The 22,062-nt window shown below is 39.4% G+C and overlaps 1 protein-coding gene across 1 annotated transcript in view; it reads left to right on the top strand.

The window, feature by feature from the left end:
• The window catches only part of CCDC192 (coiled-coil domain containing 192), a 190,861-nt gene that overhangs the window by 123,222 nt on the left and 45,577 nt on the right, over positions 1 to 22,062 (top strand). Inside the window, exon 6 of the mRNA XM_059691842.1 lies at positions 1,480 to 1,612. Coding sequence (XP_059547825.1) covers positions 1,480 to 1,612 — 133 coding nt within the window. The remainder of the gene's footprint in view (positions 1 to 1,479; positions 1,613 to 22,062) is intronic.

Here is a 22,062-nt window from a genome sequence, read left to right as displayed (position 1 = left end):
ACAAAAGTGCAAATGTAGAACTTTTCACCATAATCAGCTTCTCCATAGTTGCAGGTAAATCCAATTTTAACAAATTAAATCCATTTTGAAATCCATAAAGGATCTTTCTAGCCATAAAGTCTCAAGGTAAATCCTTTGGGTGTATAGCAATTTCCTAATGTAGTTCTTTCAAAGGTTTGGATGTCATAAATCATATTATTTTACTAGTGCCCCGGTGCACAGATTCGTGCACATTGAAAGGAAATTAATTAGAAGGTGGCTGGCAGGGCAGGACTGGGCAAGATGAGCTGGACATGCCCTGGAGCCAATCTCCCTCTGGCCCTCCCTGGCCAGCTGCACCTGGGGCGGCTCCACGGCTCGAAGGGCATCTGCAGAGTGAGCAGGGTCCCTCCGGCAGGTAGGGTCCCTCAGCCTGGCCTGTGGGGATCGGCCAAAGCCGGCTCTCTGACATTCCCTGAGGGATCCTGGATTGCGAGAGGGCAGTTCTTGGGTGACGCACCCCAGAATCGGGCTCCCTCCTCTCTGGGTCTGGGGTGTATCACCTGAGAACCGCCACTGCCAAGTCACTACAGCTTGGCAGCTCCTGCTTTGAGCGTCTGCCCCCTGGTGGTCAGTGCGCATCATACCTACCAGCCGGTCGGACGGTCACTTAGCCTTTTATATAAGAGATAGCAAGGAATTCCTGTCCTCTCTTGCCTGAAACCATTCCTATCCCCGACCACTTTCCTTATATAAGTACCATAGTAAATATCTGTAAATATCAGCATTTCATGGTAGCTTCACACCCTTTAGAATATATTTGAAAGCAAGCCATTATGGTATTAGGGTGAAAATGACTCAGAATCAAGGCTTTGGCTCTTTCATGTGAATGTTTACTTACAGATTGGGAAAAAATCCAATACTTTTAGGCATTGGCACTACAGTGGTAAAATCCCAACTGACAATGAGAGGTCTTCTCTAATTCCTTCTCTTATAAGCAACTAAAACACAAGGTTCAGATCCAGATAAAAACCCTTCAAGCAGGTAAAAGAGCCCAGCCAGCATGCCTCAGTGGTTGAGCTTCGACCTTTGAGTGAGCAGCCAGATTGGATTCCCCGTCAGGGCACATGCCTGGGTTGCAGGCTCGATCCCCAGTAAGAGGCGTGCAGGAGGCAGCAATCAATGCTTCTCTCTCATCATTGATGTTTCTCTCTCTCTCTCCCTTCCTCTCTGAAGTCAATAAAAACATATTTAAAACAAAATAAGGTAAAAGATACCACACTGCAGAGAGTAGGCATTGATCGTTGGTGACTTGAGCTCTCTGACAACAGCACACACTCAGTCTCACAGCCTCAAACAGGACTCAATCCAGATAAACAGGGAGCGTTTCATCTCAGCCAGGCTTCAAAGGCCAGGTTCGTTCAGACATCATTAGTTCTTTTTATTCCTTTGATGTATCTGTCTCTAGTGACGGAAACTCTTTTTTTTTTTTTTTTTAAGAAACTAAAGCACAAAAGGAAACTGAAAAAGCTACAAACAGATTTGGCAACAGCTAAGCAAGAGGCTGCCATCACAGCCCTGGAGCTCAATGAGAAGATAAAGGCTCTGTGTGAAGGAAAGCCAGCCCCTAGAGGTCAGTATCACCACGTGACAGTCACTGGCCCATGATCCTGGGCGGTATATATAGTTTTATTGGCAACCAGGCAAGAAGCAAGGCCACAGTGCCAGGCGCACACTGGCCCAGCAGCATGCTGACCTGGCCTGACCTCCATTCGGCATGAATGGCGATATCACAGGAACTACTCACTCCAGACGAGGTTCCTTTCACCATAAGAGAAGCAGAGAATGAATGAATAAGCGGTTATTTAAAGGAAAGTCTCTGAAGCTGAAGAGCTGGACTGAAATAGATCTGATCCATGTCTTTGCACAAGCTGGGTGGCAGGGAGGGAAAGGCAGGGCCTAAGAGGAGAGACCCAAGGCCCCCAAGAGAAGGGGCTCTGGAGCTGGGCAAGGAGAGGGGCTCATCTAAAAGTGTACATGGGTTTATAGACTAAGAAGGCATTTGGAAGGAAAGAAATTAGTGCTTTAACAATAGTCAACTGAGCCTGAAACAAGTAGGGAAGGCTGGTTGGGGACAAAGTCTGGGTGGTTCAGAAAATTTTTAATAGCCACTTTGGTTTGGAATGTTTTGGTGTTGTTATTGTTGTATTTATTTTATTTTATTTTATTTATTTTATTTTATTTATTTTATTTTATTTTATTTTATTTATTTTATTTTATTATTTTATTTTATTTTATTTATTTTATTTTATTTTATTTATTTTATTTTATTTTATTTTATTTTATTTTATTTATTTTATTTTATTTTATTTTATTTTATTTTATTTTATTATTTTATTTTATTTATTTTATTTATTTTATTTTATTTTATTTTATTTATTTTATTTAGCATTCTCTAAGAGACTATAATAAACACACATCGGAGGGGGGAGGGTGACACCCAAAACCTCAGATTGTCATTAGCAATAATACAAGTTAACATTTAATACCATGGGCTAGGCATTTTGCTAAGTATTTCCAGTGTATTTAATTTTCAGAAGTCAGTACATTTATGGATTCTACAAGAATAAGCAGAGGCTTAGAGATGCCCATTCCCTTGCCCCAGGTTAGATGTGTCTGAGCAACACCTGGGCACTCAGCCTCCAGACAGAAATGAACCGAGCCCAGGTGGCTGTGCAGCTCGAAGCCAGTGAGGCCTTTGGTTTCTGCTGTGCAGCAGTGGAGCACACTCCCTCCCGCCTGCTGATCTCTTGCAAAACTGTGATTCCCTGGGATAAAGGTCTTCCTTTGATGTGTGGCACTCTTGTAACGCCAAAAACATGCCATTGTTCTTACTCTCTCTGGCTTCCTTTATTACTCATCAGTAATTCTGGAAAAAGAGGAGGAGCGTGGAAATAAACGGGAGGAGGAGAAAATAGGCGCTGTGGTGGCTCCAGAAAGTGAGACACTCCCAGCATCCTGACCACATTGCAAAGCTTTCAGTATGGATTTGGTTTTAATTTTCAGTTTTGAATAGCACTTTCCCAGGGTTGAAATGGCATGTAACAGCCACCTTGAAACATACGCTGAAGGTCAATTTGTTTTGCTCTTTCCACAGAAAATAAAGATAGTTTATGAATTTGCTTTTACCACCATGAAACCTAAAAGAATAAAATCTGTCAGAGAATCCCATCTATTTAAAGGTCTTTATTAATCTAAGGCAGGGGTCCTCAAACTTTTTAAATAGGGGGCCAGTTCACTGTCCCTCAGACCGTTGGAGGGCCGGACTATAGTTTAAAAAAAAAAACTATGAACAAATTCCTATGCACACTGCACATATCTTATTTTGAAGTAAAAAAACAAAGCGGGAACAAATACAATATTTGTATTTGCATGTGGCCTGCGGGCCGTAGTTTGAGGACCCCTGAATTCTAAGGCATCATAGCCAGATTTCAACTCGGTTGCATAATAAGAAGCTGAGAGAAGGTTTCAACTGCTCCACTATATTTTTGATCTAGTGAAAAAAATATATATTGCAAGTTAGCTAATTCTTATTACTCATTTTTTGACAAAAATAATATCATTAGATGTCTAATAACTTTGTTCCTTTAATATTTTGATAGGTCAAAATTAAAATAATATGAAGAGAATTGAAAACATTAAGTCCTACCTGCCTTCTTTGCCCATTTTTTTCTACATTTCTGTTTAAAAAAACAAAACTTATAGTGGGGGGGAGGGGGACCTACTGTATCATGAAAAGATACAAATTTCAATAAAGCCAGGTCTTCCACGTTCAATTACGGTTGAAAACAGGACTTCCTTTCGTTGCTTCTCTGATTTGGTGGAGGAAGACACTGAGTCTGTGGACTGACATATAGGACTAATGTCTTAAATTAAATATTTGCAAATTCTTACTTTCCCAGGGGCCCCAAGCAGCCTCACCCTGAATTCAATAGCCCAGAAGACTGTCAAGGCCGTTGTGGCCCCAGAGTAATATTACCTCTTATTCTCAGAGACTTTGGTCACCTTGCCCTACCTATCAATTCACTTCAAAGTAAAGTCTGGAACTATGTCAGTAACTCTCACATATAATGACCCCCACTTAACCACGGAACGATTAGAGCTGACCCACCTCCCATACACATTCCTCAGCCAGAACACCACCCTTCCCTTAGTTATCTTGTGTCCTTTTATAAAATGTTTGTTTTCAGTTCTCAGACCTTTGTTTGCAAATGACAGATGCCCCAGTCATAACAGCTTAAGGGGAAAGGGTGATTTATTGGTGCGCGTGTAAACAAACTGAGCAAGGGCATGCCATTAGTCTTGGAGTCTGATGGGTTCAGGGTCTCAAATATCACTCACTCTGTGTCTCTCATCTCCGCTTCTCTCTGCCTCGGGACTCCACTCTCTAAAGCAGGATGTCAGGAGAGACTAGAAACATGGCTCAAAGCAGCGATGGGCTGTCCTCCTTACCTGTCCTCCAGAGAGGAGAGAAAGCATTTTTTTCCAGCAGCTCCATTTAGAAGAAAAGTATAAGAACTCTGTCCTGGCATGGGTACCCCTGAGGGTATATGAATAATCTTTGTGGCCAGGGTCGGGAACTATGGTTGGACAAACTTCAGTCATGCACTCGCCACTGGGTGATGGTGTAGAGCAGTGGTTCTCAACCTTGGCTGCCCATTAGAATCACCTGGGAATCTTTTTAAAATCCTGATTTCTGGGCCTCCTCCGGAAATTCTGTTTCTTTGTTATGGGGTGGGGCCACAACATTAATAACAAAGAAACAGAATTTCCGGAGGAGGAGGCCCAGAAATCAGGATTTTAAAAAGATTCCCAGGTGATTCTAATGGGCAGCCAAGGTTGAGAACCACTGGTGTAGAGGGAAACAAAGATGGGGAAGGGGAATGTTCTGACTCAGTGGTCGGCAAACTGCGGCTCCGCAAACCGCGGCTGGCGAGCCACATGTGGCTCTTTGGCCCCTTGAGTGTGGCTCTTCCACAAAATACCAGCTCTTCCACAAAATACCGACTTCTGCACATGGGCCACGAAATTTCAATCGCACTGTGCGGGCGCGCCTGCACGTGGTATTTTGTGGAAGAGCCACACTGAAGGGGCCAAAGAGCCGCATGTGGCTCGCGAGCCGAGGTTTGCCGACCACGGTTCTGACTAATTGTTACTACAGGGCTAGATTGGGAGAAAAGCACTTCCTTAGAGGAAGGGATAGCCCATTACTGAAAAGAAAGAATGAAGGACCAAACCAACCTGTCCAATACATCCTCAGTTAGTGGTCAAATTAAAATGTAATGCTTAATGAGTCACCCATCCTCGAGTATTTGTACTTTTTAAGTAGATTCTTTTTGATGAACAAAAGAACGTAATGATCCAAGAAATAAATGTCCAATGGTATAATTTCAGACCCCATAATAGATTGAGAGTGAACCATTTTGGGAAAGGAGTCCCCTTCCAGCCTCAATCAAGTGACGTCATAGACACCTACTCCAAAAGCCTGTCTTATTGTAACATGAAACTGCAAGAGGGGAAAACAGTGTTGATCCTAAATGACATGTTAACTGGATTAACATAAAGCTACTTCTCTGTTATAGTTACAAACTGATGCCTACAGTTCTAACAAGCAAGTTGAGATATTTATTCCAAATAAATTAGAATTTCTTTTTACCCAAATATGCACTTTTAAGCATATTCAAATTGATGAAACAGTGAGCTACCAAACTTTTTTCTTAATACATAAACACAGTAAATTATTTCATTGGCTCTAAAGAAATAAATGATTTAAGTCCATGGAAAGTTCAACTGAAAAGAAAAACACCTTTATTATAAAACTGGCACAGCAGGAAACTTACTTACAGCCTCAGTGTTGTTTGTTGATTTTACTTTGTTCAAATAATCACAGCCCAGGGCAGATTCCTGCCGTCATTTCCACAGCCTGCACCTGAGGTGCTCACCGCTTTATTTACTAGCAGAATTCAGTGAAATGCCTATTGTACCCTTGCAAAACATGAGTCCATCTTATGCTAAATCTTAGTATGCAGGAACCTAAGGTTAAATTTCAAAACAATCTTTGCTTCCTTTGGCTTAGGAGGACAAAATTACTTTGCAAAAGACCTCATTGACTACGTCCTTTTGTTGGCACAGGAGCATTAAGTCACTTGCTATGATGAAAGTTCCTATGTTTGACCAGAACATCAGGGTCCAGGTTTATAAATTCCAAGGTAGCATACTAAAGGGAATGCACTCTTCTGGATTTTTTTTTTTCCCTTTTAATTCTTTTCTCTTAATATGCACAATGTGGTATCTAATCCTCACTTGCACATTCCCACTGTCCCGGTGGAAGCCATATCAACTTTTAAGTCATCTCTTTGTTTGAGGAGTTCCTCCCATGAGAGTGCAGGTGCATTCTGGGCCAGGCCGATCCAGGACTCAATGTCTGAATAGAGCCAGACACATTTTGAGGGGAGGCTTGTACAATAGGATTGACATCAGCGATCTTTTAGTGACACAAGACTGTTTTTAAACACTACCGCATTAATTTTAAGAATCAGACTATTGCTGTCCTATATTCTTAAGAGAGTCAGGAGCAATATCTCTTTGCCAACACCCAGAGCCAACTTTTAATCAACATTTTAAAGAGTATCTTTTATCATGATGTTCGCCTCGAGGCACTCAGCCCAAACTTTCTGTTCTTTTTATCTCTCCTCCTGCAAACTTCCTCCAGATTAAAGCTTCCATTGCTTCTAGGTCAGTGGTTCTCAACCTGTGGGTCGTGACCCCTTTGGGGGTCAAACGACCCTTCACAGGGGTTGCCTAAGACCATCGGAAAACACATATATAATTACATATTGTTTTTGTGATTAGTCACTATGCTTTAATTATGTTCAATTTGTAACAATGAAATTGGGGGTCACCACAATATGAGGAACTGTATCAAAGGGTCGCGGCATTAGGAAGGTTGAGAACCACTGTTCTAGATGTTAAGAAAAGAGTGATTTGAAGGTGTTAAGGCATTCTGGAATTAGATAGTGAAACTCGTTGCATTGGAATGTTACTACCATAAAACTAGTGAACTGTACATTTTACAATGGTTAAAATGGTAAATTTTACGTTTTAAAATTTTATTTCAATTAGAAAAAAAAGCTATTAAAACAATCCTCACTAAATGTAATGGCTAACACCCTGTCACATGTAAGTGTATTTTAATAAGTGCTTTGGGCCTAAATAAAATAATGACTTGGGAGAATTCCAAGAGAGAGGTCACATTAATATTTACTGGAGTAAGGCTAGTCTTGAGTAGTTGCCCATGGGCGCCTAGGTTTTCTAAACAATGCCATCCGTGGCTCTTTCTTCTTGCTGTCAGCCCAGCTCTTTGAAAGGCTGCTAGTCCCCAGACTAGGAACCAACTCCCTGACCAATAGTTCTACATGCAACCTTCTTTCCCCACTGAACACACATATTTCTTTCACTAGTCTACCTAGAGTTTCCTAAGAAAGCACAAGGAAGGTCTTGGGATCTCACTGTTTCGACTGCTGGGACGTTGTCCAAAAGCACCTCTCCCCACCCAGGTCATCAGACTGCATGGGGCTCAGCCTGCCATTTAGTCAAAGCACAAGCAAGCCCTGCTCTTCCTCCTGCTGCCAAGAGTGTTATTGCCTTGACAGAAAGTGACAAGAACTTGAGGAAAACAAAAGGTGGAGATTCCACACCCACACACATTATTATCCCAACATTTGCAGGAAAGGGTTTTCCTTTAAGCATTTACTAAATCCTCAGTGACAGAAACTATTCCAAGGTGGAATACTTCACATTTGAACCAATAAACACCAGCAATGACCTTTAGGGAAAATGAGAGGAGGCAGAAGTGATCACTTCAAGGGGTGCTCTGTAAGTATAATGAGTCCCTAAGGAAATAGAAATAGTTCTATTTATCCTATAATATCTAGGTTTCATTCAGAGATTGCCTATCAGGTTGATTTTTCCTTTGTCCACTGAAGTCTCCCGAAATAGTGCTACTTTCTGAAATGGAACCCCAAAGCCAAGGTCTTCTCACTACTTCAGAAGTCCCCTCAAGGATAGGCAACTGCACCAGGAGTCCCTGCAAACCTTAGGGATTGATTGCACTAAGATCTCAAGAAATGCTATGTGTTCAATATGCACAACTTTAGAGTGATTCTCATTTTCAAAAGGACATGCTAGAGACCTCTAGGTCTAAAAGTCACTGGTATAAAAACTAGGCGTTTCTCAGGAATTTGTTAGCTGCAAGTGGCAGAAACCAAAACGAAACTAGTTCAAGCGGAAAAGAAATTGACTAGCTCCTGAGGCTGGCGGGAAGACTGAGCACAGGGTTTCTGGGTTGCTCATTTGGCTCTTGTTTCCCTGTTGGTCCCCTCTGGGCTATTGCCGGCCTGGATCAGGAAAGATCCCCGGGCTGCCCTGGCTTAACAGTCCAGGGTGAACATCTGTCTCTGCCTGCTCACAACTATTTCCCCCTTCTTTAGAACAGAAGCATGATTTCCCTTTGGGGAAGTGTTCCTCTCCCATCCTCTGCAGTCCTGTGGGACCGTGATTGTGGTGTGCGTTTCCCCCTTGACTCAGGGGAAGGCTGTGACTAGCAGAGCCAACCACTCTTGCTCTTTTTCAGAATCTTGAATCTTGAGCTGACTTGAGTAAAAGAGGGCAGAAAAAGACTAAAAGACTAGAGCTGATTCATCCTGGAGGTTGGGCCTTGACCCCTGAAGAAGTTGTCTATTGCTTTTGATATCTTATCCCTAAGGCTACCTTTACGAGGTCTGGTTGTTAAGCTTTCCTTCAATACTGAGAACTACCTCATATCTTTCCAATAAACTTTCTTTTGTGTGTGTGCTTAAAGTAGTAAGCATTGGCTTATAATACTTGTAGCCAAAGACTCTTAATGTATTCTACCTCCAGAGAATAGAACTTCTTTCTCATGGAACCTATACAGAAATCTCAGGGAAGGAATTTGATTGACCCTACTGGTATCATATTCTTACCAATGGACCAATCAGTGTGGCCAAGGAAATGAGATATTATCATGGCCCTCACCTGGGTCATGGCCCGAGGCCAAGGGCAAGGGAAAGTTTTCAGAAAAAAGAGGAAGGGAAATTTTTCTGGACAGAAGACAAAAAATACCTCTCACTGTTCCCTTAAATCTATTTTAGTTAAACCTCACAAACTTGGAGAAGACAGCCATGAGCTGAAGATCTGTTTTATCTTGTCAGGAAAGTACCAAATCTCTCTTCTTTCTCTCCCCCTTTTTTTTTAAACTGCATATTTAGGCCCTTCCTTTGCAAAAGGCCTGGAAATCTATTTATTTTATAATTAACAAAGGGTAAGAAGATCCATTCTGAAATTTTTGGTTGGGGTCCAGTATTTGCTAGCTACTCCAGCTGTGGGAATTCAATAATGTCAAGGTCCCCTCCCTCCTTTGTTTGTAAGACTAATTTTGGAATTATACAATTATCAGGAAATGGTGTTCCCTTCCTTCTGTCCATCCCTAAGGAATGGGTTTTAAAAAAAAAGTCTAGTGACTTCTGTATCCAGAGAGGTTGGATGAAAGGGCAAGCCCCAGCTAAATGTCAGACAAGGCACATGGGAAATGGAGCTAGATCAATTAAAGGTTTCCTCCTTAAGCATGGAGCCTGCTTTGATTGCCAGAAGAGCACGTGCTGTTTGAGAATGCTATTACACAACCTGGAGGAGAAGGAAGATGCTTCCTTTCAGGAAACGTGAAGAGAAGTAATGGGTGCTCCTTTGTCAAACATTGGCAGATGCACATTTATTTGTCAACATAAATGCATTGGAGAATTTCGGGTTGCAAACCATTGTCAGCCAGCTGTCAGGACATTTGCAGCTATTCCTGGTACAAATCTCTTCATGCCAACATAGAAAAAAATCAATGATGTTCTCTCCTGTATTCTTCTAGAAACCTCAATATTATCTCATTTCATGACTAAATGTTTCCTGACAGATGTTGAAGTTAGAGGATAACTACATTGGCCGTATGGATGGCTTTGGAGGGCTTGAGCTCATCAAATCAAATTTAGAGAGGATGCATAGAACAAGATTCTTCTGCGCAAGTGGGTACATTCTGTTTGAAGGCACAGGATTTCTTTCTGGCCAGCGGGATAGGGTTAGATATGTACTCTTACGTACACATTAGATAACACCACTATGTGCATTGTAGTAGCCTGCAAGAATATTTGTTTTTGAAGACACACTTCCTTTGAACAGATTACCCTACCATGTCTCTAAAATTTCTCAATCAAATAAAAACCACATTTTGATATTGGACAAAGAACATACAACTAAGAAGAAATAAAGAGAAAGCTTAAGAGGAACAGCATTATTCCTGATTTGTTTAATATGCAGATGGGTCCTGAAGTAGTGTCTTAATGGTGCTGGCAGAATAATTGCTGCCTGCAAGATGCAAAAATATTATTGCTCTTCTGCAGTTGCTTTCTTTAATCCCAGAAATTATGGCTGTGGACATTGCTCTGATTTTCCAGGAAGACCCGTAAGTCCTGCCATGCCAAGCTGTCATCTCAACCTGGGCATACTGTTACATCTGCTTCCCAAAGATGCTCTAAACATGTTCCAGGGTCACTTTTCCCTTGGCCATTCCTAGTGAATAAGGAGGAAGCTCTGCTCCTATTTCAGGGAATTTTGGGTAGAATTTGGCACATAGAGAAGGGAACAGCCCTCAGCCACAAACTGAATTTATATTCTTATAAAATGATCAGTTATATAACTCTAAAAGGTGAATTTCTGAGGCCAAAAAAATAAAAGGATGCAAGAGAGATGCATGATGCTTCATGAATAGACAAGAATTCGTATGAGTCCTCAAAAGCAGAACAAATATTTACAGACATCAGACATAGGTCAAAAGGATAAAACTTACTTAGTTCTATACAATTCTAATATTACCCTAACTCTTAAAAAGTTCATAGTGTATAAGATAATAAGATGGCAAAATTTTGTCACACTGAGCTGCCTATAGCAGGATCCTGAGCTCAAGTTAAAGTCTCCTTCTCTAAGTTGACTCAAAATATGTCAACCCATTTGACAGTCTCTTCTAGTTCCTTTATCCCAAGTGACCAGAGTAACAATTTTAATAGCTTTTTAGGGTCAATAGGTCTGGCAAAACCTCTGGTCTTATTCCAGGTTGCTAAGTAAATTTCTGACAAAAGGTAGTTAATTTTCAATTTGCTTTCTTTTATTTTTGTAAGGTATGCCACCATTCATTTTAATTTAAAGTTAGATATAATGCTAATTAATATATAATTTTTATTTACTGTTTTTTAAAAATTACTTGGAGGCAAGACTGGTGTGGCTCAGTGGTTCAGCATCAACCTATGAACCAGGAGGTCACAGTTCGATTCCCAGGTTACAAGCTAGATTCCCAGTAGGGGGCGTGCAGGAGGCAGCTGATCAATGATTCTCTCATCATTGATGTTTCTATCTCTCTCTCCCTCTCTGAAATCAATAAAAATATATATATTTTTTAAATTACTTGAAGTTTTGAGAACTCTTTTAAAGTGCACTTTATGTTTCCAGATTTAAAAATTTCATATATCTATAGTGATCATATTATTAAAACTAAAAATCAAAACATAGCCTGACATTGTTCTAACATATAAAATTATATTCATACTCAAAAATATTTGAAATTAGGAGTGTGCTACAGGATCCTAAATATATTATTACTGTATTTATAGTTCAAGTAGGGTTGCATGAGAGAGTGGAAATACCACATTTATTTGGCTGATTTTACTTGTGATTTTAGAAGCTAAGAGTTTTGTAGGGTCTTCAATGTGAAGGTTAGTAGAATGTAATTAATGCCACAAATCCAACAGACTTTCGGGAATCATTAAGGAAAACAGAGAGCTGTTTACTCTGAAAGTGAGAATCAGTGCTTATCTTCATTAATTATATCAGAAGAAAAAATATTAGAATCATACCTTATATAATCCACCTATCTCAATGCTATAAATAACATATTCAGATGCAAGTGACTGATTGTTTCTTTTTCATAGCCATAACTTTTCTGTATGAGTCCCAAGAGAAGGTAATTGAACTTGAGAAAAGATGTCCTTTTGAGGTTGCTTTTGATCTGAAGCCAAAGGGAAGTAATTTATTTAGCAGAAGTTGTGGGTTCTAAACAATGTCTATGTGGTAATATTGGCAAACAAAACTAAATATACCTTAATTTATTTGTCAATAAAGCAGTACCAAGATGCTAAGAAGTCTCTTCAGGATAAATTCTTAAGGAAATGGAGATTGGTTGAGGTTTTCTTTTTTCCTTCCACATGAGCATAGGCTCATAAGCACTCTTATTTACATTCTATAAAAAGGTTTTGGTCCTTCAAAACTTTCCTGAAAAACACTGATCAACCTACCAGTCTTTTATTGCCTCATTTACATAAGCTTTTCTTTTGGTTAATTTAATCTAAGGCAATAAACAAACACTCTTACTCTTTTTTTAAATACTGATTTTACATGTATATTTCTATTTTGGTAATATTTGTATTATTCCTGGACAGATTGCATGTATGCGTTATATTTGGTCTTAGAAAGCAAAGCAAGAAAGAAAAAAATCTTAGTTGAATTTTAAATCAAGGAAGGGAAAGAACAAAAAATAAATATTACACTAGAGAAATAAAATCCACACCTAATTGAAATGATGTGGCGATATGCACTGAGAATTTCCCCCAAAATGCCACTGGGTAACTGAAGACTTTGTACCAGTTATTTCGTCTTTCTAAGCTGCCTTAACCCTTTACCCCTGTCTGCACCCCTGCCCCATTTTTCCTTCTTATCCTTCTTCAGAGTGTCCTTTGGAACTACCTCCATCGCCACTACCATCTCTCCACCCACTCCCTGGCCTTCTCATGAGTTATGCATCCATAAGCCTTGGGCACACTGCAGTCATAACACCTATTATTAATATCTCTTTGCTTAGCTTTCTTTACAAATAGATTATAGAATTCTTGAAGAGAAACAGATGGAGTCTTTTTCTTTGTATCCAGAGCCTAGCACAGCGCCTGATGCTTGATGGTCATGAAATGTTGAATGGACGGATATGGAATAAAATAATGGATTCTGTCCTGGCGCTCTATTGCTTGATATGTTTATGAATTACTAGGTGATGGAGAGAGTTTGCTTATTAGGTTAAAATTTTAATGTCAACCCAAGTGGCAGATTTACCAGAGTGTAATTTCAGATTGCCAGTGATGCCCATGGGATCACCAGCATAGCCTTCTGGCCCCCAGGTTGAGGGAGATGATCAAAGCCGAAGATTGATTGGAAGTATTCCTAGTTCTTCTGCACTGTATTGTAATAAGCTGACTTTGAATTATTGCTGTGTTATTTTATAAATTTTCACGTTACCATTTCAACTCAACAGTGTCATGTTTGACACTCAGGATTCAAATCAGAGCTTTGTTATTACATTGGCCAATCCTATAAAAACTAAACTGAACATTAGTTCCAAAGTCTTTTCTGAACTACTTTTAAATTGGCTGGCCTCCCTGCACTATTTGGCACTCTGGGCCAGCACCCAGCAAGCCTGCAGTGATGGGCCATGGTCTATGCCTTGAGCCACGCTGACACTGCCCATTGTGCACACCACGTCCTGATATCTCCTCTGGCCCTATCACTACTTGACAATTTTATGATTATTTATTTGGTTCCAAAACTCAAGGTGACTTCTTGGGTTCTTACTAATTCTGTGATTAATGGATATGTCCCCTGGCATATTTCTGCTTCCAGCTTTTAGGTAATATCTTGCCTAATCCTAGTTCAACCTTTAGGATTCTCTCTCTTGTAGCCTGATGTTCCATTCAAGTTGGTCTGGTTCCCATAAATACCAAGATCTGTTAGGAATTTAAGCTTCTATGGTCTGGCTGAAGTCAACTGTTGCTTATTTTCATTTAGATCTTGATTACCTAACCTCTGTTCCTTCACAAACGGTCTTGTTGTTTCTTAATTGTCTCAGTGCTTTACACTAAAGGCAGGTTAATTATTCAGGAGCACAGGTTTGGTAAACTTACTTTCATAATCAGAAACACTTCAATGGCTTCCCATTGCCTGGGAAGTAAAGTTTATATGTTTAGCCTGGCTGGTTTCTACACATCTTTCTAGATTGGTTTTTAAAACTTCCTTTTACACACTCATATTCCTTTTCTCCATCACTTGCCTGATAAAACATCTGGTAGAAGTCCTCATCTCTCTGTCCACTCCTGCCTGTTTTCACTTTGTAGCATGACTATAGACCTCAGATGAGCATTTAACTTTGCCCAGAAAAGCAGCCATGATTTTTTACTAGAAGGTTGCTTTCTCATTCTCCAAGACAACTATTCTGTACCTTCATCTCTTCCAAGACTTCTTTCCCCTCCTCCACACTTACACCCATCTGATGACCTCACCTATAATTTGCTGAGAATACACAGGTCGTCACACGGGGACTCTCCCATCTTTCCAACAAATCTAAATTCTTGCTTCATGTTGACACCTGTGTTCTCCTGACAGCCTTTTGTTTGTGTTCCTCTCCCATTCAAGGCTCTATCCTTTGCTAGTGCGCCAGACCCCGTGGTTCTCACCTTCCTGGGTATGTCACTTATTTACCCTGTTTCGCACTTGCATCATCTACTCCTCTTTACAAGCTCATTCCTATCTGCATAGTTACATGTTAGCACTTTACAACTCTGCCAAAACTTTCTTTGATTTCTCATCACTCTTATTCCCACTCTTATTCTAAGATAAACAGCCCTACACAATGTCTTCACTTCCTCGCCTTCCTCACATTTGCTATTTAATCCACCTCAGTCTTGTTCTCTCCACCCTGTTTAGATGAGGGTATTTGACTGAAAGTGCTCTAGTCAAGGCCCCCAACAACCTTCATGATGACAGACCTCGTGTAAACTCTTCTGTGTTCATCTCACCTGAACTCAGAGCATCATACAACACAGAAGACCACTCCTTCCTTCTTGATACATTTCCAATCTTGGCCTGTGTCAAACCACATGGTCCTGGTTTTTCTTCTTCCTTATTAGTTACTTCTCTAACGTGTTGAATTCTACTTTATAGAATCTCTAAATATCTTCAAGATCTAGTGCCACATCCCCTCTTCTGAATCTTCTCTTATTCCCTGATTGTCTCATTCATTCTCATGGCCTTAAATATCACCTACAGTCTAATAATTCCTAAATTTGTATCTCTAGTCCAACCTTCTTCCTTTAACTCCAAACCTATATGTTTTCAGGTGGACTTTATATTTCTTGTTGTTTAGCTAACCTTCCAACCTAATCCTGCTTCAAACATGTCTTCCCCTATCTTCTTCCGTCTTAGGCAATGGCACCACCAACTCTGTTACTCAAGCTAAACAAATTGGTAAAAAGAAAAGTTATAAATTGGGTTCAGTGTGGTAAAGAGAGTTCTATGACATAAAATAGAGGTTGAAGTACAAGTGGAGAACATATTGATGATGTAGGCCAGCCAAAACCTCTTTAAGGAGGACATGCCATTTCAACTGGAACATGAAATATGAGAAGGAATCATGCCTATAGAAAGGCAGAGGAAGAGCACCCTCCTAAAGGAACTAGCAAGCATAAAACTGTTTTAGGGAAACAGTTCCATGTATTTTTATAATAGTTACACATAGAATAACCCAGGAGTGAAGTAAGTAAGAGGAAAGTAGCAGGGAATGAGTATGTAATGATAGGGAATAGATCAAAATGTGAGTATTTCAATAGTCCAGGTGGTGGTTTGGACCAGAAAAGCAGAATTGGAGAAAATGAATTTAAATTCTTTAAAAATTTTTAAAATTATTTTGAAAGTTTTATTGTGGTATAAAACACATGAAGTGTTTATCGTTTTAATCATTTGTAGGTGTACAACTCAATGGTATTGAATACATTCACGGTGCTGTGTAACCATCACCACTACTGATATCCAAAACTTCTACATCATCTCCAACAAAATTCTGTACCATCAAACAATAACTCCCTCTTCCTTATAGCCCCTGGCAATCTCTGTTCTACTATCTGTCTCTATGAATTTGTCCAGTATAGGACTTCATATAAGTGAAATCATGTAGTGTTTATCCTCCTGTGGTTGGCTTATTTCACTAAGCTACGCATGTTTTCAAGGTTCATCTGTACTGTAGCATATATTATTAATAGTGTGTCCCTTTTTATGGCTTAATGATATTCTATTTTATGTATAGTCCACATTTTTTAAATTTTAAATTGATTTCATCCTTTTTTGGGAATCAGAATTAGTGAGACATGATGATGAATTGGATGTGGGGAAGAAGGAAATGAAGGTAACAAGAGTGATTCCTAGGACTCTAGCTTGTGAAAACAAGAGGCAGGAGGTTAAGTGGGGAAGACTTGAAAAGAATATTTCTTAATCCTAATCAAACTGAATAAGAAGTCATAATCTATTGAATAGAGGGGGATTCCTGAGGCATAACCCCATTAGGGTCTGAAAGAATAAATATGAGTTAACGATTTTAAGAGATATGCATGGGAGGAAGTTAGATACAGAAGGAAATTTAAAAAGAGTAGACCAAACCATAACAGTAATAAAGATCTTTGTTTTATTTATTTTGCCTGGAATACCCACCTGTAATTCCTATGGCCCTCTCTAAAATTTTCCTGATCTTCAAGTCCCAAGTGAAATGCCAGTTTTTCAGAGTCCCTTACCCATTTATTTATTCTCTTTTATTTTTTTCATTTTTTGTTTGTTTGTTTAAAGTATTATAAATAGTAGTACATAGTCTCCTTTTCCCTCCATTGTCCTCCCCCCAGTCACCCCCACCCCCGACACATGTCCTCATTTTGTCCATTTCTTCCTTATTATACCATAAACTCTTAGAGGGGTGTATTGTGTCTTTTGCATATTTGTATCTTCAGGACTATTGCCTTACATAAAGAAGGCTAGAAGTGTTGGTTTTTAGCAGAGTATCATTATAAAAAATGAGAATGAAAGATAACGTGCAAACTACTAGGCTAAAACAAGCCAAGAGGCTATAATGAATATTAGTTACAAAAATTATTATTTGAAGATTTTAAAGTTTTTTATATCAGAATTAAATTGTGCAATTATTTGATGCCATTACATTTTTAGAACAATGAAGAAAGCCTCTAAATTACAAAGTAAGCCTCATAAAAACTTAGTATCTTAAAAGAGAAAGTAGACAATTCTGAGATAGCTAAGGGGCTGTTTTTGTTGTTGTAGTTATTATGTTTTGTTACATGTAAATATAATAACCAGAAAGATTAATTCCTACATGGAACTATCAGTACAGAAAAGTAAGATATAGTCATTTCTAACTTATATAAACATTGGTTCAGAATCTAAGATGCTGACATTAGTTGATATGTAGTGTAGATTTTCAAATGCCTTAAAATAATCTATGCAAACTCAAAATATATTCTCATTATAATTAGAATTACTTGCAAGTATGTATATAGATTTCAAATACATAGGTATAATGGAGAGGATTTAAATTATATCTTCACTAACAAATAGATAGGATACTGGTAGAGTTACCTTAAGCCACAGAGACCCAACCTGTCAAAATTCTAAACAAGAGCCCAGCCAGTGTGGCTCAGTAGTTGAGCATTGACCTATGAACCAGGAGGTCACTGGTTCAATTCACGGTCAGGGTACATCCCTGGGTTGTGGGCTCGAATCCTATCAGGGGGCATGCAGGAGGCAACCAAGCAATGATTCTCTCTCATCATTGATGTTTCTATCTCCCGCTTCCATCTTTTCTGAAATCAATAAAAATATATATTAAAAAAAATTCTAAACAAGAATATGTCAACAAATATGGAAAATAAAACAATAGCCAACAGGCTAGAATCATTCAATATACATCCCAATTTTTAAGAAAGAAGATGCCAAGTAGTGAAGTAACTATAGGGCCATTGCCCTAATTTCCCACGTAAGTAAAATGATACTCAAGGTGATGCAACAAAGGCTTGTATCTTATATAGAGCAAGAAATGCTGGATGTTACAGCTGGATTCGGAAAAGGAAGAGGCACTCGAGACCTAATTGTGAACATTTTGGATACTGAAGTGCTCCAAAGAATTTTAAAAGATTAGTGTATGTTTTACAGACTACAGTAAAGCCTTTGACTGTATAGCTCATGAAAATCTATGGGTTGCTCTAAAAGAACTGGGTGTGCCTAAGCACTTGACCGTCCTGATGGGTAACCTTTATTGTGGACAGGAAGCCACTGTCAGGACAGCATATGGAGGGGCAGAATGGTTTCTTATAAGCAAAGGTGTCAGATGAGGGCGCATTTTATCTATTTGTGTAATCTGTATGCAGAACATATCATAGGAAAAACTGGGCTAGACTGCGAGAAAGGAGGAGTAAAAACCGGTGGAAGAAATATCAGTGAATTAAGATACATTGATGACACCACCTTACTGACAGAAAGTAGCAATCATTTGAAACAACTTCTGAGGAAATTGAAAGAAGGAAGTGCCAAAGTAGGACTGCCATTGGAACATCAAGACAAAAGTCATGACTACAGAAGAAATATACAACTTTAACATAGACAATGCAGACATCAAAATTGGTAAAGATTTTGCTTGCCTTGGTTCAGTCATCAATGCAAATGGAGACTGCAGCCCAGAAATGAAGACTGAGACTCGAAAAGGCAGCAATGGAAGAATTAGGAGAGACCATCAAGAGCAAGGATGTGTCATCAGAGACCAAGGCTAAGATCATCCATACTGTCCTGTTCCCAATTTGTATGTGTGGTTGCAAGAGTTGGACAGTGAAGAAAGCTAATAGGAACCAAATTGATTCATCTGAAATATGGTGTTGGAGAAGGGCTCTGTGGATAACCTGGACTGCTGGTCCTAAGATGAACGAGTGGGTCCTAGAGCAAACTAAAGCCTGAGATATCACTGGAAGCAAAAATGACAAAACTGAAGCTGTCCTACCTCAGGCACATCAGGAGAAGGCAGGACTCCTTGGAAAAGTCAATCATGCTGGGGACAATGGAAGGCAGCAGGATAAAAGGAAGACCAAATAGGAGGTGGATTGACCTGATAACAGAAGCCACAGGCATGAATCTCAGGAGTTGAGCAGAACCGTTGAGAACAGTACATTGTGGCCATCACTCATTCTTGGGTCACCAGAAGTCTGAGCAGACCTAACAGCTTGTAACACATACAAATCTAATAGTTCACTTGGCAACTAGCACTGTGGTCCTGACATCATCTTATCATTGTCCAGTTTTATAAAAATGTGGCATTGTTTTATATGATGTTCTAAAAAAAAAAAGCCTAGATAATTATAGATTTTAAAGAAGGATTTAGAAATCGGTATTATAGTCAAATGTGAAAAAAAAATCAACAATCTGGTTAAATATAAACTCATGGTTCAGGGTTAGAAAAAAAAAAGCAGTATAGAGTAGGTTTATGTGAAAGTAAAATAACAGATAAAATAATGCTCTCCATTGTTTAGAGGGACAAAGAAGTGGCAGAAAGCCAAATACCACAGGAGACAAGATTAATATTAAGTATATCTGTCAACATCCTGTTTGAAAATCTGAGCCAGGATCTGAGGTATCTAAAAATGTCCAGAGGGGTTTCTCCTGAGAATGACTCACACTCTCTGCAGCAGAAAGCCCTAAAATATCAGCATAGGATGTTAGAGTCAAACAGACCTAAGTGACCATCTTGTCCAACTCCCATGTTTTATAGATGAGAAAACTAGGGCCCAGAAAACTCTTTCCACTCTGCAGCTCTGGGAGGCACCAGGAAGTAATAGACAGAATACAGACTTTGGAACCATACAGAAGTGGGTTCAGATCCCAGCTCAGTCGCTCAGGCAAGTCCTTTACTATCTCTGAGCCTCAATTTCCTCAAGTGTAATATGGGAATAGTTACCTTTTCAAGGTGGTTGTGAGATTAGGAATAATGTATCTAAAGCATTTGGCACATCGAGATTCAACAAGTGCTAATTCTTACTACCCAAAATGCTGAGGTTCATGGCAGAATAAGGACGCCCACCTCAATCCAAGTGTGTCCTCAGATACCTTTAGAAATCCCAATCAGCAGATCTCTTTCCAAAACAAGGGTAAGCAGAGAGGGTGGTACACTCTTCTATAAATACTTAGACCTTTAATAATCTGGAAATATCAAATGAGTCAGTATTGTATAAAATGCCAGATGGAACTTCCAAATTTTTCCAGGACTTCCACAAAGCAAGGAACAGTTCAACACCAGGGGCCAAAATCTAATAACTTTGGGAAAATACTTCTAAATACAACCGAAGGAATCTTTCTAAACTGGATCTTTCATATTTAAGTATATGTGGGGGTGGGGTATCAATGTTGCTTATATGTATGCCAAAGTAGGTTTTGTAAATTACACAATGGCTCTATTTTTTCATTCAGCAAAATTGCATTAGTTTTACCTAACATTTACAGCAGGGCAAAAAAGAAAAGAAAAAAATCCAAACCTTCAAAGACTAAATGAGTTATACAGAGAGCCAGATTCCTGAAGCTTTTATAAAACAGTGAGGCACAGCTAAAATATTCATTTGTCCTAATTAGCTATCTTATCTCCACTGTAAGTGTACATGGCACGGAAATATAGGCCCTACCATGTTTAGGATAAACTTAATGAATCACAAGCATTCTGACTGCTCAGACCTGTTAGTTCTATCTAATTCTAACCCACTGGTATAACATAGTCATTAGCCATGTAAAATGAGGATGGATAATTTAAGTTTCTACAACTAGGCATCTCCTCTACTGAGGAATAATGTCATCTCCTCTACTTCCCACAATGATACCTTCTTAGGATCATCCCTTTGAAACTAATATGAATGTTTCACACGGAAGCAGGATTACGTCTATAAGGAAACAGCTTGTAACTAGCTTCTCCTGGTTACTACTTAGGTTGTCTCCAGGTGCCTAGGGTTGCCAATATGGTAATGTAGATTTGGATTGCTGAGAAAGGTAGGAGATACATAGGATTTTGGAACCAGAGAGGATCTTAAGGCCAAAAATTAGCCTATAGGCTAAATCTAGCCATCTGAAGTGTCTTAGTTGTTCTTTAAACTATTAGCCTATGCTATATGTTAGATATTTTGCATTAGCTGCAACCATTTAACAATCATATTTCTCGTTGCAAGCAGGATCTCCAGCTTGCCTTGAAAAGTTGGACACTGGCAATCCTGCCTTTGAATTCTTTCCTCTTAACATTTGGTTAGAGCAGAACAGTGGGGCACCCTTAAGGGCATGAGCTCTCTCCAGTAGCCCCATTTCCCATCATTCCTGGTGGGTTACCCAGGCCAGTTCCACTTACCTTCCCAGCTCCTGATCCAGCCCAAACCCATATTTGACAGAAGAGAAAAACCAAAGCCCAGAGAAAGCAGAAGACTGAAACTAGGTGCAGAACCCAGATCTCCTAGTGAACTACGCCTTTGCCCATTTTAGAAAGTCTTTAATGAGTATTAGTTCGCTGGCCACCTCGTAGCAGATAAACACAAAAATATAACCTAGAGCAAGAGTTATAAGGAATGAAATACTTGGGTAACAATTGGTGCTGCCTCACATAAAATACTAGTTGCTATGTAGCTTGATCTTAGGTTATAAAATATTCTTAGAAGGAGACCTAATTGGCTTTGTATAATTTTTTTAATTTGGATTTCAAATATTAGCATACATAAGAGTCTTGGAAAATTAGTGAACTTTTAATTCCTAGGCCCTTTTAAAAGATGTTCTAATGTAGTATGCCTGAGTTGAAAAATAAAAATTTGCATCTTTGATGAGTTTCAAGGTGATTTATTACATTTGCTCATCAGAGTCAGAGGTCACTTTCACTTCTTCAGTTCTGATCTTGAGTTCCAAACCTTAACCATAGTACTCTGTACCCCTTCATTCATGGAACAGAAGTTCCCTGTAGTCTACGCATGTCAAACTCGTGGCCCGTGAGCTGCATGCCTCGTTTATTTGGCCTGTGTTAGCCGTTGAGTT

The sequence above is a fragment of the Myotis daubentonii genome, chromosome 4, assembly GCF_963259705.1.
Source record: "Myotis daubentonii chromosome 4, mMyoDau2.1, whole genome shotgun sequence".
Classification (NCBI taxonomy): domain Eukaryota; kingdom Metazoa; phylum Chordata; class Mammalia; order Chiroptera; family Vespertilionidae; genus Myotis; species Myotis daubentonii.
This window is presented reverse-complemented; position numbering and strand designations above follow the sequence as displayed.